This window comes from Pongo abelii, chromosome 13 (assembly GCF_028885655.2).
Source record: "Pongo abelii isolate AG06213 chromosome 13, NHGRI_mPonAbe1-v2.0_pri, whole genome shotgun sequence".
Lineage (NCBI taxonomy): Eukaryota > Metazoa > Chordata > Mammalia > Primates > Hominidae > Pongo > Pongo abelii.
The window spans coordinates 119189423-119204910 of NC_071998.2; the positions used below are offsets into that span (position 1 = coordinate 119189423).

The following is a 15488-nucleotide window of genomic DNA, read 5'->3' on the forward strand; positions in this document are numbered from 1 at the left end:
TTTTATAACTTAAAATCGTTTATTTTAAAGGAAACTTTAAATAACCAATGGAAACGAAAAACCAGCCCCACTTGCCATTAACAGCCCCAACTGTTCATTCGGGCAGATTTCATTCGGGCAGGCGGGGTCCACAGAGGCTCTCTTGGCTTTAAAGGGAGCCCAGCTTGGGCCAGATCAGGTGTTAAGGACACGTGAGCACCAAATTGAGCCTTTCTCAGTGATGAGGTCAAAAAATGAAAGCGCGCAGGAAGGGTTCTCCCCAGGGGATTCTGGGGTGTCCCCAAGTCATCCGGGGCCCTGCACGCTTCGAGCCAGGCTGTTCTGGTCTCCAGCCCTCATGGCCGTGGCAATGGACAGAGTACACTCCTCACTCAGTGTGTTCTCCTCCTGACCTTGAGGTGGGGGTGAGGGGGACTTTGAGTCTGTTTTAGAATTGGAAACGGCTCAGAGAGGGTGGGCTGTGTCCAGGGCCACACAGGGGGCGGTCCTTCAGGTCTCACCCCTGACCATGACTCCCCCAATTCAATTTCTTTTCTTTTTTTTTTTTTTTTTTTTTGAGACGGAGTCTTGCTCTGTCACCCCAGGCTGGAGTGCAGTGGCGCAATCTTGGCTCAATCGGGTTCAAGCGATTCTCCTGCCTCAGCCTCATGAGTAGCTGGGAATACAGGCACATGCCACCATGCCTGTCAAATTTTTGTATTTTTAGTAGATAAGGGGTTTTGCCATGTTGGCCAGGCTGCTCTCGAACTCCTGACCTCAGGTGATCCTCCTGCCTCAGCTTCCCAAAGTGCTGGGATTACAGGCATGAGCCACCTCGTTGGGTCTCCCCCATTCAATTTCAGTGACATGACTCCCCACCCACCCATGCCATTGAGATGCCCTTTTCAGACCCTCAGAGCCTCTTGCGTCAAGGAAGCCAATTCACTGCCCACTGGGCCGGCTGGCGTGGGCCGCCCCAACTGCCCAGGAAGCCCCACTCAGCCCATGACCTTGCTGCTTGCAGTCCAGGCCCCGGCAAGGGCCAGGCATGGAACATATGCTCAGAGCAATGGGGGTCAGGGCCAAGGCCACAGAGCAAGATGCAGAGGAGCCCAGGCTGGGACCGGACATGAGCCCCTCGGAGCAGGGGCCCCGCCACTCAGCGCCGGGTCCTCAGGCCAGACATGCCCTGTGCGAGGAAGGGCCCTGGGCCCCCCACCAGAGCTAGAGGAGGGGTGGCTGGCAAAGGGAGGCTGAGGAGGAATGGAGGGTTGAGGTGCTGGGGACTCCCGGCCAGGTGGGTACAAGCACATGAATCAACTCCAACTGGAAGCAGAGAAAAAGCAGTAAAACCAAATGTCCTTAGAAATTCCTTTAGTGCTCAGCTGTCCATGAAAACAGGATAAGCGGCTTCCTCCATCTGTGCTCAGCCAGGCAGGGTGGAGGCGCTGTGCTCAGGCCAGGAGGACCTCAAATCAGGACAGGGGTGGGGCGGGGCTCTGAGCTGGGGAAGCGGCTCCAGCGTTGCTACTTTAGGGCGTCCAGGTGGGTGCAGACCTGGGAGAAGACACTGTCCACGGAGCCCTCGGCGTTGACCTGTGGGGAGATGGGCCGTGAGGGCTGAGTCACTAGGTGGAGCGGGGTGGGCCTCACCATGGCAGGCCCCAGAGGCCAGGCCTGCCTCCCCCAGCCCAACCTAATTGACAGCAGCCCCTCATTGAACCAGTGGGGAAACCAACGCCCAGAGAGGGGCTGGCCTGAGGCCACACAGTGAGCTGAGGCTGAGCCACATAGGAACCCGTTTTTCCTGGAGCTCCCCCTGGGCCCGCGGGGCCCACCTTGCGCACAATGCCACGTTTCTCATAGAAGGCGATGACGGGTTCTGTGGCCTTGTAATAGGTCTGCAGCCGCTTTTTGATGGTCTCCTCATTGTCGTCCACACGCCCGCTGGTCTCTCCACGTTTCAAGAGCCGCTGGGTCATGGTCTCAGGGCCTGCGTCCACATACAGCAGCAGTGTGGGCTGTCCAATCTGCAGGCGGGCACCATGTCACAGGGACCCCATTCCTGCCCCCTAGGGCCATCTCCTCCCCATCTTCCCATCTATGAAGCCCCAATAGATACCCCCTCAGACCTTCAATCCCTTCCCCAAGGCAGCCTGAAAGACCTTCCTAAAACCAATCTTTCCTGCCACTCCCCTGCTCAAACCTATACCATGGCTCCCCAGTGCCCTCAGGAGAAAGTCCACACTACTTGCCAGACTTAGAGAGCCTGACTCTGTCTGTTCTAGGCTCTCATCAACCTCCTTCCATGCCAGACCTGTGCTCATGCTGTTCCCTCTGCTAGGAGCCCTCTCCCCCGAGCCTGATCCTAACTCGCCTTCACCTCAATACCAAGCATCAGGTTTCAGCTCGAAGCTTGCTTCTTCAGGGCAGTCTTTCTGATGCCACCCCCTGCCCCCCAGTACTCCCCGCCCCCTGCAACAGGCTCTTCCAGTGCCTTTATCTTTCCTTGAGCAGGTCTTCCAAGGGCCCCTGAGGGCAGGGAGGCACCTGTCTCACAATTTTGGGGTCCTTTGACAAAGGAACAAGGGATGAGGGAAGAGGTGAGCGGCTGCTGAGTTCTGGGGAGTTCTGAGCAATGTCTGTGTCCATTGGAACAGCATGTCATCCATGTCATCCATGGGACGCCTTGGAAAGGCAAGAGGAATAAGGTTCTGCAGCCCCTGCCTCACTGAATCCGGCCACCACAGCTGCCTGGCTGGCCGGCAGAGCCACCCCAGAGTCACCCATGACTGCCACAGCTTTAGGAATGGGATTGGGACCTTCAAGCCCTGTCTCCTGCTTCCAGCTGCCTGGGCCAGCCCCCAAGGGTTTCAGCACAGCTTTGGCCTTGGACCCCTGTCAAGGCCTTGGGGCGCTGCCTCTCAGGTCAGGCTGTTTCGTCCCTCTGTCCAGCTGTGTGACCAAGAGGCTTGTCCAAGGCCACACAGCTGGACAGAGGCGAGAAGCAGCCTGACCTCCGGCGTCAGACTGACCTGGACCCAGGCTCACGCCTGCCTCCGTGCAGCTGCGTGACCTGGGGCAAGCTCTTTGTCCTTGCCTGTGATACCCATCCTAATGCTCATCCCTAGCTCCTGCGTAGTTAAGGATTCAGGGTGACAGCGTCAGCTGCCTTCAGGGAGATGACCCGCACCACCCAGCAGCTGCTTCTATCTTGCAGATTACCATGGGGGCAAAGGCTGGGCCTGGATGCAGCAGTCTGACCTCAACTTCAAGGCCACCCACCCCCCCGTCATCATCCATCAGCTGCTGAGCTCCTCCAGGGCACAGACTCACAGTCTCTTGTTCATCTGGGTCTCCAGGACCAAGCACAGTAGGCTCTTTACACATCCCCAGCAGAGGTGGTAAATCTGGGAGAGCCAGCTCAGCCTCTGGGCTTGAGATTCTGGCTGTGGGGCCTCAGTCTCCCTGTCAGGACAATGGACATTTAGCCCGGGGAGTCCATAACGGGCACTGCCAGTCTCCAGAAAAGCTCTGGGTGTGAGCCAGCCACACTTCCAGGCTGACCCTCCCTCCTTCGGTGAAGCCCTGGCGCCCCCTGGTGTCCAGAGCCAAGAAGACCAGCTGCCCGGACACCTGGAGGCCACAGCAGGGATGGGACCAGGGCTGAGCCTGCGGCCCTCAGCGGCACCTACAACGGTTCTGGAAGGGTGGGGACTTTTTTTTTTTTCTTTTTTTGAGATGGAGTCTCATTCTGTCATTCAGGCTTGACTGCAGTGGCGTGATCTTGGCTCACTGCAACCTCCGTCCAGACGGGTTCAAGCGATTCTCATGTCTCAGCCTCCTGAGTAGCTGGGATTACAGGCGCCTGCCACCACGCCTGGCTAATTTTTGTATTTTTAGTACATGAGTTTTCGCCATGTTGGCCAGGCTGGTTTTGAACTCCTGACCTCAAGTGATCCGCCCTCTTCGGCCTCCCAAAGTGCTAGGATCTCAGGCGTTAGCCGCCGCACCCGGCCGACTTTCATTAACTCTATTTTCTAGATGTGGCCCTGAGGGTCACAGGTGATACCACACAGATGGTATGTGTGAGCCAGGCCAGGACATCCTTCAGAACTGTGGCACCTGACATAGGGTCAGGGGTCTGAGGTCTGAAGGAATCCAGCTAACCCCCATTTCAGATAGGGAAGGTGAGGGGCAGAGTGGGGAAGACACTTTCCTGAGGTCTTGCAGCCACTCATGCAGCCACTCAGAGATCAGAAAATATGGCCTCCTACCCCCAGATGAGGTTGGAAGCTACGGAAGCCCAGAAGGCCCCACGGAGACGGGGCATGGGAATGGGGCATGGGGATAGGAGTCTTATCTTGCCCTAGCCCACCGGGATGCTGGTTAGGCTCCCCCTAGCCCTTGCCGACCTCTCCCTCCTAGGCCTTGCAGTCCTGTTTGTTTCTCCCATACAGCCTTGTGACACCGAGGTAAAAGTGTATGTGTGTGCACAGGGCCATGTGTGCTGCGTCCATGTCATGCATGTGCAGGAGTGCAGCATCCACTGCCGTGTGTGTGCATGCGTGCACACGCCCCTGGCCTTGTGTGTATGAACTTGTGGGCCTTGTGCACGTGTATGTGCAAGTGTCCACCTGTGTGCGTGTGGGGGGTGCCCCGTCCTGGGGAAGGTGTGTCTGCAGGACGCTCGTGCTAGGAAGCTCAGGGCCATCATTTTCCAGGCCTACTCTTTCCAGCCAGGATCCTCATGACCCCTGGAAGGAGACTGATGTCCCTCCATGGCATTTGCAGCCTCCAGCCAGGCTGGAACCTCCCTTGTCGCCCTGCCCACATATTCTGTTCTCCCCACACTGGCCTGGCCTTTCCAGCCCTGCCAATTCTGTTCCCTGCCTCTCTGTGTGTTTATGGGGAGCCAAGGCCCACACTTGAAGGGCGCATCCTCTCCAGTCCCCACACTGCCCCTTAAGGCAGCTGTGACCTGGTACTCCCACTCCCTGTATTTTGCAGATGGGAAAACTGAGGTTCAGGAGGCAGAATGACTGGCCCAAGATCTCAAGCCGTTGAGCTGGAATCTGAGCCCAGGTTTGGCAACTCCCCCACCTGGTGCTTCCCCTTCTACACATTTTCTTCTACACTTCCAGAAAGTCTTCCTGGTTTTCCTCCTCACCCACACTCCATGAATCAGCCTCTGCTCAGAGCTCTGACCTGCATCACAGCCCCCGCAGGCCCGCCCATAGGGATGGGAGTCTTATCCTGCCCCAGCCCGCCAGAATCCCCACTTGGGTCAGTGCCTTACCCGTCGCTCAAACTCTTCTCCTTGCTGCACCTCCCGCGGGTAGCCATCAATCAGGAAGCCTTTGGAAGTATCGACTTTGGCCACCATGGCATCCCGGAGCATGTCCAACACTGTCTCCTGGGGCACAGCAAAGGAGGAAGGGGCCATGAGCCTCTCTTCCCCATCCCTTCTCCCAGCCTCTGTTCGCGCTGCTCCTGCCACCTGAAATGCCCTCTCCCCAACACAAATGTCCCAAACAAGCCTCCCCCTCCAGGAAGCCTCCTTGGAATTGTGGAGACCTGAACTGAGTGAAAGAATGAATGAATGATGCATTCACTCAACAGTATTCACTGAGCCCCTCCTTCCAGCCAGGTGCTATCCTGGGTCCCAAGGACACGGCCATGGACCAGTTAGGCCTTCCCTGCCCTGGGGAGCTCAGGGGCTGGTGAGGGGACAGACACATTCCACAGATGATTTCTCCATTTCCAAGCATGGCACAGGTTGTACGGGCAGAGAAGTGGGGCTTCTGGAGTAGAAAATTGGGGGGGGTCTTAGGCCAAATCTGGGGCGTTAGGGAAGTCTGAAAGCTGAAGAGGAAAGAATATTCCAGGCTGGAAGGAGTATGGCTAGTTTGAGGGGACAGAGGCCAGGGTGGCTGAAGGATGGAGGGAAGGGGGAGACGGGGGGGCAGGGCAGAGTCCTGCAAGGTCTTGGGAGCTTCTGGAAGGAACTTTCGGTCCAGGGCAATGGGGAACCACAGAAAGGTTTGGAGCCGGGGGCGGTTACGGTCAGCTTTGCCTGTGTGTCGTGGGCTTTGCTGCTGGTGGGACACCCACTCAGGGCTACTGTCATCCCCTGCCCCTCACCCCGCCAGGGCCCACTCACCAGCGGAACCAGCTGCCCCTTTTCCATGATTTCCGACAGCTTCTTGCCCCTGGCCGAGCCTGAGCTGACCTCGGCCCGCAGGAGGTCCCCGGTGGAGAGGTGTGTGTAGCCATACTTCTGCACGATCTTCTCACACTGGGTGCCCTTCCCTGAGCCAGGCCCACCTGCAAACGCCCGCCCATTCATAAACCCCGAGACACAGGGACCCAGGAGGGACAGGGGCTGCCAGGGTCTCCCAGAGAGGGAGGGGCAGAGCCCAGGGTGCAGCCCCAGGCCCGGGCTCCCTCCAGCGCCAGTGAAGACCCTTGCTGCACCGCCCGCCTGCCCGCAACTCACCCACCACAAAGATGATCTTGGTTTTCTTCAGCTTCTCTGCAGGAGAGAAAAGGGGAGCAGGGCTCAGTCACTCGCTGGACCCACAGCCAGAGGCACCTCTGGAGTCCCAGGCCTGTGCTGGGCCCCAGGCGGAGGGACAGACACTGCTGGCGCGCCTGTCAGGGAGGCAGACAAGTCACAGCCCAGAGTCAGCAGGGATGTGATGAGCTCGGGGCCTGGGAGAGGTCAGGGAAGGGAGGGCGCTCCAGGCAGCCAGATGGGCAGAAGCAAAAGCCTAAAGGCTAAGTACTCTCCGCACAGCCAGTAGGCTGGGCCGCCAGCCCTCATGGCGCCTCCCTGTGGGTGCCTGGACCCCAGGGGCCGGTCACCTCTGGCCCTCAGATCGTCTTCTCTGCGGGGGTCACTCGAGGAGCAGCAGCCCATGGTCCCGTCCTGCTGTGTCTCCTATGTGCCCTGCCCTTCCCCTCTCAGGCCCTGGGTCGGCCCATCACCCGCCTCCCCCGGCAGTGCCAATGTGGGCTTAGCAACCACAACAGATGTTGCCATGGAGACGGTTGCCGGGGTGGAGGGCTGTGGTGGGCATGTGGAACTCTTGCCCAGAGAGGGCGGCGAGCTTGGCTCCAACCTCTGTCTCGTCCTGCCTGCTGTTAGATCCCAGCAAGGCCACAGCCCCACTGGGCAGAGGGAAACTGAGCTAGAGAGAGGCAGGGCCTGCTCAAGGGATGTCAGAACCAAAACCGGAACCCAAGCTCCCCCCTGGGCTTTCAGGCTCCCCCGCTTCCCAGGGAAATAGAGGACCAGGCTGTATCCCACCTTGCTGTGTGACTTAGGAAAGGCCTGCCCCTCTCTGGTTCTCTGCCCCTTCCCCAGGGAGGAGGTGGGCTGGGCGGCTCCCAGGGGCCCTCCCAGCCATGAGGCTGGAGCTCTACAGGAGCTGTCAAGAAGGGCTCCTCCTGTGGGCTCCTGTCCCGGGGGTGGGGTGGCCGCAGCCCTGTGGCTGTTGATATTTGGAGCTCAGGCAGAGCAGCAGCAGCAGCAGGCCCGCTGAGCGTCTTTAAGAGCTGCCCAGGCCAAGGCACAGTGCCAGGGACTGGACGGATGGTGCTGCCAGCAGCTGAGGGCAGGCCCGTCCTGGACTCTCTGCCTGCCTGTGTCTCCCTCTAAGTCCCAGCCCATAGGAACCAGGAGGGTCCAAGACTTCCTCAAGGCCCACCCTCACTGGATGATAGGGAAACTGACTCCCAGAGAGGTACGGGGACTTGCCTTGTCCTCATTAGACCTGGTGTTTTGTGTATCTGTGGCCTCTCCATGGGGCAGGGTCTCAGCTCTATAAATCCAGCACAGGGGGTGTGCGCTGGGGCCCTCAGGAGCCTTGGGGAGGCCTCGTCACTTCTAAAATTAATCTTGGAGCTGGCACATTCCGTGAGAGGCCAGAGGAGGATACTGGAGGCTCCCAGCCAGGCCCCCTCTGGCAGCCCCAGAGCCTCCTCCAACCCCTCCCAGAATGTCTCCCTGAGAGCGCACCCCCTTAATAGTCAGGCACACTGAGGCCCAGGCAATGGGCAAAAGGAGAGGAGGCTCATACCTTCCATCCTGCCGAGGTCCTGGGAGCCGCGTCAGTGCTCTGCAAGACAAGGGCACAGGTTGGGGAGGGATTTTCCTCCTCACCCTGACTCACCTTCCGCTAAGCCACACCCAAGGCAACTGGTGTGTGCCAGGGCCGACATGCAGTCTGAGGGCAGAGGGGGCTGCTGGGGGCAGGGAAGGCCCAGGACCCCTTCCCTGAGAAAGCCACCTTGGGCAAGTGACCTTGGAAAAGTCACCTTTCCTCTCTGGCCTCCATGGCCTCACCTGTCACAGAAGGGCAGTAGCCCCCTCCCATCCACCTGGGTTCCCGCTGGAGGGGCTGGGACGGTGAGGATGGCACCGAGGGACATAAACAGCAGCCACACAACTGCAGAGCTGCTCCCCTCGAAACTCCCAGAAAACAGGGCGCAAGGCCAAGCGTCTGCCCAGACACCTTGACAACGCTCCCCAGGGCCAGAGGGAAGCTGCCAGGAGGCGGGAGGTGGCCAGGAACTATGTGTGTCTGGGATGAGGTTTGGATGGGGATCCTCTAAGGGACAGAGGCCTGGGGTGGAGGAATCTACAGGAGCCGCTCGCATGAACACAGCCCTTCACAGTTGTCAAAGTGAGGCGGTCCCAGGCTCTTCACCTCTACAGGCCCAGCACCCAGCCCCACGCATGGCCCCTGTACCCCCACCCTTTGAGGACCTGGCTTTACTGCCCCCACCTTGCCTTCAGCCTGCCCATGAGCCCAGTCATGCCTGCGACCCCACCTTGTGCTACCACAGCCCCCAGGACCTCCCCCACCTCCCCCCCCATCTCAGAACTGCCCTCTGGACAACTTTGGCCTCCACTTCTTCACTCCCAGCCACCAGCCCTCCCCAAGGCCACTCGCGACCACCACAGCCACACTCCCCTCCAGCCTTGACCTCCAGCCAGCGACCCCACCCGCACCGGGACCTCCACCCAAGGCACCCACAGCACCCCCTCTACTTGGCTTCAGGCTCCAAGGACCCCCATCCCTGTGCAGGCAGCCCAGGCCTCTCTCTCCAGCCCCAGACATCCATGTCCCCCAGACAGGCCCCAGAAGCCCCACAGGCTTCTCAGGCTCTGAACAGCCCTCCCCAAGTCCCAGCTCCAGGCCCCTAGGGCCAAGCCACAGGCTGAGTCAGTGTGAAGGCTCCCCTCTCCTCTCCACAGCCCTGCACACCCACTGCCCAAGCCTCCCCTCCCCAGGCTCTCTCCGTCTGTCTCCTCACCACTATGTCCTGTGCTAAGTAAGGGGCCTGGGCCACTGCCCCCGCCTCTACACGGGCCTTGAAGCCTCCACACCCTGCCAGGCAATTTGCAGGATTTTCTCTGGCAAGTATCAGACCACATCACACACCCGCTTACAACCTTGCATGTGTGGCCCTCTCGGCTCCCAGACAAAGCCTGGGCCCCTTGACATAGTGGATGGGTCCCAGTGAGCTGACCTCTGCTGCCCTCTGCAACCCTATCAGCTGCCACTGGCAGATGTTGTACCCAATGCCTGGATGCCTTTCCCCACCTTGCTATTGTGTGGGACTCAGCTCAGGTGCCGCCTCCTTCAGGAAGCCTTCCTGGACTCTGCCTTCCACTCCCACACTGGCAGGTGCCTCCTGGAAACCTGCCCTGCACTGCACAACCACGCTGTACTGGGCCCCTCTTCTGTGCTGCGGGCCTGGGGTCCCATTGACTGGGCCTGGCATGGGCTGAGCGCAGGGCTGGGGAGCCTCGTTCCATCCTCACTGCCATCTTGGGAGGAAACTGAGGCATGGGGAGGAGGACAGACTGGTTCGAGGGCCGGCTAGGGTCCAACTCAGCCCTGAGTTTCTGCTACTCTGGGCCTGGCACCCAGTAGGAGCTGAAGTGGCTTTGCTGATGCCCCTGCTGCACCAGGCAGGAGTGGCAGCCACTTTTCCTGCTGAGTGTGCTTCAGCGGGGGTAGGAGCTGCCAGGTGCCCCTCAGCAGCTGCCCATGGGAGGGGGAGCGCCCTGGGCCAGGGACAACCACAGTGAAGCCCTGAGAAGTGGCCTGGACCCCGCCCTGCCCCACCCCCCTCCTGGTAATCTAAGCCCCTCCGCCCTGCTGGCACCTGCCACTTCCTTGATCCAAAATAACTTGGGTTGTTAGGAGGCCTCACAGAGGACAGGGGTCTAGGATGGAGTTGGGTTACGGGCTAAGCACCCAGGCCTTATAAGGCCCCTGGGTCAAGGCCCCAGCAACTCCTAATATGACTGGATGGTCTGCTAAGGGGCCTGTGGGGCCAAAGCCCAGAGGGACGGTGACTTAACCCCAATCACAAGGCAAGGCCAAGGCAAGCCCAGGTCTCCCAGCTTCTGACCCAACCTAGTCGGTTCCCAGTGGGTGGCAACTGACTAGGGTTCGAATCCCAGCTCCATCACTCAGCTGTGTGACCTTGGGCAGTTGGTGTCCCCTCTCTGGGCCTGTCCTGCTGCTGCTGAGGAGTAGCAGGTGGCCACTGAGCAGTGCTGTGGGAAGGCCCCAAGCACTGGCCCTGGGGCTCCGGTCAGGAGGCTAGGGCAAGCTCTGAGCATCCAGGGGGTGTTCTCCAATGCAACCAGCACTAGAAGTGGCGTGACACGATAGCCCTACGGAGCACAGAGGCTGCCCCTGTCCAGGTCCTCTGGGGCAGGGAGCCGGGCCACAGCTCTCCCTCTCTGGGCCCCAGCTGGGACATGCCAAGGGCAGTGACCTGGAGCCCCAGGAGTGCCAGCCGGAACAAAGGGGTGACTATCTCGGAGACTGGAATGGGCTGCAACACACACAAACGCACACGCACACACACGCACGGATCCACAAAGGTACAGGCAGGGAGGCACAGATCCCCAGCGCCCGGGGAACACAGCCACGCAAACACACACGGATCACAACCACGGACACACAGCCGCACAGCCCCCAGGGAGCCCCGCACCAGCACGCCCCCGCCCTCCCTCGGTGCCGCTGCCCCTCCCCGCGGAGGCGCCCCCCAGACACGCGCGGGCACGCACTGACCTGGGGAGGGGTGCGGGTGGGCGCCGGGGCCAGTGCGTGCCCTGCCCGTCCTCGAGGCCGCCGGCAAAGGCGACTATTTATAAGGCTGTCAGCGCGCGGCATGCCGGGAGCCGGCGTTCCCGAAGGCAGGGAGGGCGGGAAGGAGGGAGGGAGAGCGGACCGGGGACCGGCAAGCGGGGCGGGACCGAGCCCGAGCCCGGGTGCGCGGCGACACCGCACCCGGCACCGTGCGCCCCGCACCGTGCACCCCCAGGTGGCTGTGCCCACACACGCGAACTACACTTTACAGTTTGCCAAGAGTTTCCCAATGCGGTACCCCCACTGTGCTCAAGGTACACTCCAGGGTACAAGGCCAGGCTTTCCCTATGATAGCTGGAGAAACTGAGGCTCAGAGAAGAGCGGCTCTTTGCGCAACATCCCACAGTGCATTGGTGCCAGAGAGAGGCCAGACCAGGGAGCGAGGGGACTGAGGCATGGACTCAGGGGCTTTGCTGGCCACAGTCCCCAAGCCCGCCCTCAGAGCCTGCCCAGAGGCCCTGGCCGAGACCCACCTGGGATTCCTCTTCCCCTGTTGGGAGGGACCCTTCGAGCTCCTCTGGGACTGGAACCCGCCAGGACCCCAAAGACCACCCAGTAAGGTAGAAGATTATAGAAAACCAGCCCTGCTCCCCTGGAGCTGCCGGGCAGCTCACTCATCCCAATGAGTGAGCGCTAGGGTGTGGGACATTCAGAAGGCTGTGGATAGCCAGAGAGGGGATTTGCGGTCTTGATAAGAAGAATAGCTCCCATAATGAGCACTCACTGTGCTAAGCAGCAGACTCCAGCCGCATTTGTGACTCCTTAGACACAGCAGAGCAACGGGAGGCGAGCATGTCAAATACCTTGCGCGAGGTTCCCTGGTAGAAAGCCACGTGTTTATCCAGCGTTTTGCAGGGAGACTGGCACATAGTAGTAGGTGCTCAGTGATGTAGCCGGGCAGGAATGGGAGTCCAGGCAGCAGCCCCAGATGGTGAGGTGGGTTGAATTTGGAATTTGTATTATAGGCCCTAGGGAGCCATAGAAGGTATTTGAGCAAGAGAGTGAGACTACCAGGAGACTGAGACCACCTTCAGTGGTGGTGCCTTAGCAACCACAGCAGCCAGGAGGCCCGGGTCTCTGCTACCTGTGATGTCAGATAAGTCCTTACTTCTTGGGACCTTAGTTTCCCCATCTGTGCGGGGGCAGGTGCAGTGGGGTCAGAGGTTCGGCTTTAGAAGCTGTTTGAAAGGCCCTCTCAAGGGTGTGTGCATTGGCACCTTTGGGGAAAGCAATTGACAAAGTAAATCAAAATTTCAAATGGACCGGGCATGATGGTCACTCCTGTTAACCCCAGCACTTCAGGAGGACGAGGTGGGAGGATCACTTGAGCTCACTTGAGCCCAGGAATTCTGAGACCAGCCTGGGAAACATAACGAGATCCCGTTTCTAAAAATAAAACACACACAAACACACACACACACACACACACACACATACACACATACACTCTCTCTCTCTCTTCAAATGCGCTCTTCTACTTTAAGAAATTTGTTTCAAGGAAACATGTGGGCACAAATTTGCATAGGAGGGTTTTAAAGTGCCAGCAGGGACTCACTGGGATGATGGCACAGCCAGGGTGGGTGAGGAGTTGGCAACTTTCCCATAGGGTCTGAGTGAGAAAGGAAGTCCAAGTTGTTTGTGGTTAATGGGACAAGAGGCTTCAGACACCCATAGCACTGGTAAGAAACAGGCAAAAAGGCTGGGCGCGTTGGCTCACACCTGTAATCCCAGCACTTTGGGAGCCTGAGGCGGGTGGATCACCTGAGGTCAGGAGTTCGAGACCAGCCTGGTCAACATGGTGAAACCCCATCTCTACTAAAAATACAAAAATTAACCAGGCGTGGTGGTGCATGCCTGCAGTCCCAGCTACTAGGGAGGCTGAGGCAGGAGAATAGCTTGAACCCAGGCGGCGGAGGTTGCGGTGAGCCGAGATCATGCCATTGCACTCCAGACCGGGCAACAGGGCAACAAGAGCGAAACTCTGTCTCAAAAAAAAAAAAAAAAGAAAAAGAAAAAGAAATAGGCAAAAAGCCCCACTGCACTCTTCTGATCCCACCTGCATAAAAATGACTTGAGGCTGGGAGTGGTGGCTCACACCTGTAATCCCAGTACTTTGGGAGGCCGACACAGGAGGATCACTTGAGGCCAGGAGTTCAAGACAGCCTGGGCAACATAGAGAGACACTGTCTCTATTTTTTTTTTTTTTTTTTTTTTTTTGAGACGGAATCTCACCCTGTCTCCCAGACTGGAGTGCAATGGTGTGATCTCGGGTCACTGCAACCTCCATCTCCCGGGTTCAAGCGATTCTCCTGCCTCAGCCTCCTGAGTAGCTAGGATTACAGCCATGCACCACCACACCCAGCTAACTTTTTGTATTTTTAGTAGAGACGGGGTTTCACCATGTTGGCCAGGCTGGTCTCAAATTCCTGACCTCATGATCCACCCGCCTCGGCCTCCCAAAGTGCTGGGATCACAGGCATGAGCCACCATGCCCGGCCTCTATTTTTTTTTTAATAAAAGAAGTAAATTTAAAAAAGACTCTAAACATGCAAATGTGTGTGTGTGTGTGTGTAAAATATATTCTCAGACTTTTTTTTTTTTTTTTGCATCTTAACTCTACAAAGTTAAAATTACATTGTCTTACAATCAAACTGACAACATCTTAGAGTGGGTGAAATGAAACAGGTCAGAGAGGGCAGGTGTGTGCCTATGACCACCTGGCTGGAGATGACACTTCCACTTCCTACTTAAAGGCTTCCCCAGGCTTTTTTTTTTTTCTGAGATGGAATTTCGCTCTTGTGGCCAAGGCTGGAATATAATGGCGTGATCTCCATTCGCCACAACCTCTGCCTCCCGGGTTCAAGCAATTCTCCTACCTCAGCCTTCCTGAGTAGCTGGGATTACAGGCATGTGCCACCACGCTTGGCTAATTTTGTATTTTTAGTAGAGATGGGGTTCCTCCATGTCGGTCAGGCTGGTCTGGAACTCCCGACCTCAGATGATCTGCCAGCCTCGGCCTCCCAAAGTGCTGGGATTACAGGCATGAGCCATCGCGCCCAGCCGGCATTTTATTATTATTATTATTTTATTTTATTTTATTTTATTTTATTTATTTTTTGAGACGGATACTTGCTCTGTTGCCCAGGCTGGAGTGCAGTGGCACAATCTTGGCTCACTGCAACCTCCGCCTCCTGGGCTCAAGCGATGATCTCAAGACCCCCCAGTAGCTGGGACTACAGGCACGTGCCACCACGCCCGGCTAAGTTTTGTATTTTTAGTAGAGACAGGGTTTCACCATATTGGCCAGGTTGGTCTCAAACTCCTGACCTCAAGTGATCCGCCTCGGCCTCCCAAAGTGCTGGGATTACAGGTGCGAGCCACTGCGCCCAGCCCCCCAGGCTTTTTTTTTTTAAAGAGACAGGGTCTCACTTTGTTGCCCAGGCTGGAGTGCTATGTCGGAATTATAGCTCACCGCAGCCTAAAATTCCTGGGCTCCAGCAATCCTCCTGCCTTGGCTTCCCAAAGCGCTGAGATTACAGGTGTGCACCACAGTGCCCAGCCACCCAAGCATTTTTGTTTTTCCATACAACAAGTGTCTATTACTTTATATATATTAAAAAACAACTTTAACATGGATAAATCTTGGGGACATTATGTAAGTGAAATAAGCCCGTCACAAAAAGGAAAATACCGTATGATTACTTTACACTGAAGTATCTAAAGGAGTCAAACTCATAGAAAAAAGTAGAATGGTGGTTGCCAGGCACTGGGGAGAATGAGGAAGGGAGAATTGCTGTTTAATGGGTAAAGTCTCAGATCTGCAAAATGACAAAGTTTTGGAGCTCTGCTATACAATAGTGTGAAAATTGTTAAGGTGATTAATTTTATGTTACATGTTTTTTACCACAATTTTTTAAATAAAATAATTTTTTAAATTAAAAAATCAATTTAAAGTATCTGTTTTATTTGCATGTGAACTATGGATTTTCTACCAATTCTGGAATATTAACGTTTCAGAATTTTATTTCCCAGGTATAACCTAAAGAAAGAAAAAAAAGAGAGGGAGAGAAAAACTGGAAGAGTGAAAGAAAAAAGAATTGCATGAAGCCCGGGCGCCGTGACTCACATCTGTAATCCCAGCACTTTGGGAGGCTGAGGCAGGAGGATCACTTGAGCCCAGGAGTTTGAGACCAGCCTGGGCAACATAGCAAGACCCTGTCTCTACCAAAAAAAAAAAAAAGTTTTAATTATCCAAGTATGGTGGTGCCTGCCTGTAGTCCCAGCTACTCGGGAGGCTGAGGCGGGAGGATTGCTCAAGTGCAGGAGGTC

General features: G+C 57.1%; 1 protein-coding gene across 4 annotated transcripts in view; it reads right to left on the minus strand.

The window, feature by feature from the left end:
- AK1 (adenylate kinase 1) overlaps window positions 1–15488 on the minus strand; it is a 19205-nt gene continuing 3717 nt past the window's right edge. Inside the window, exons 1-7 of one of the 4 annotated variants that reach the window (XM_009244874.4) lie at window positions 11082–11191; window positions 8064–8102; window positions 6479–6514; window positions 6143–6306; window positions 5279–5395; window positions 1818–2009; window positions 1–1575 (exon numbers count right to left, since the gene is read on the minus strand). In XM_009244874.4, coding sequence (XP_009243149.1) covers window positions 1507–1575; window positions 1818–2009; window positions 5279–5395; window positions 6143–6306; window positions 6479–6514; window positions 8064–8070 — 585 coding nt within the window. In that variant the 5' untranslated portion in view covers window positions 8071–8102; window positions 11082–11191 and the 3' untranslated portion in view covers window positions 1–1506. 4 annotated transcript variants of the gene reach the window in all.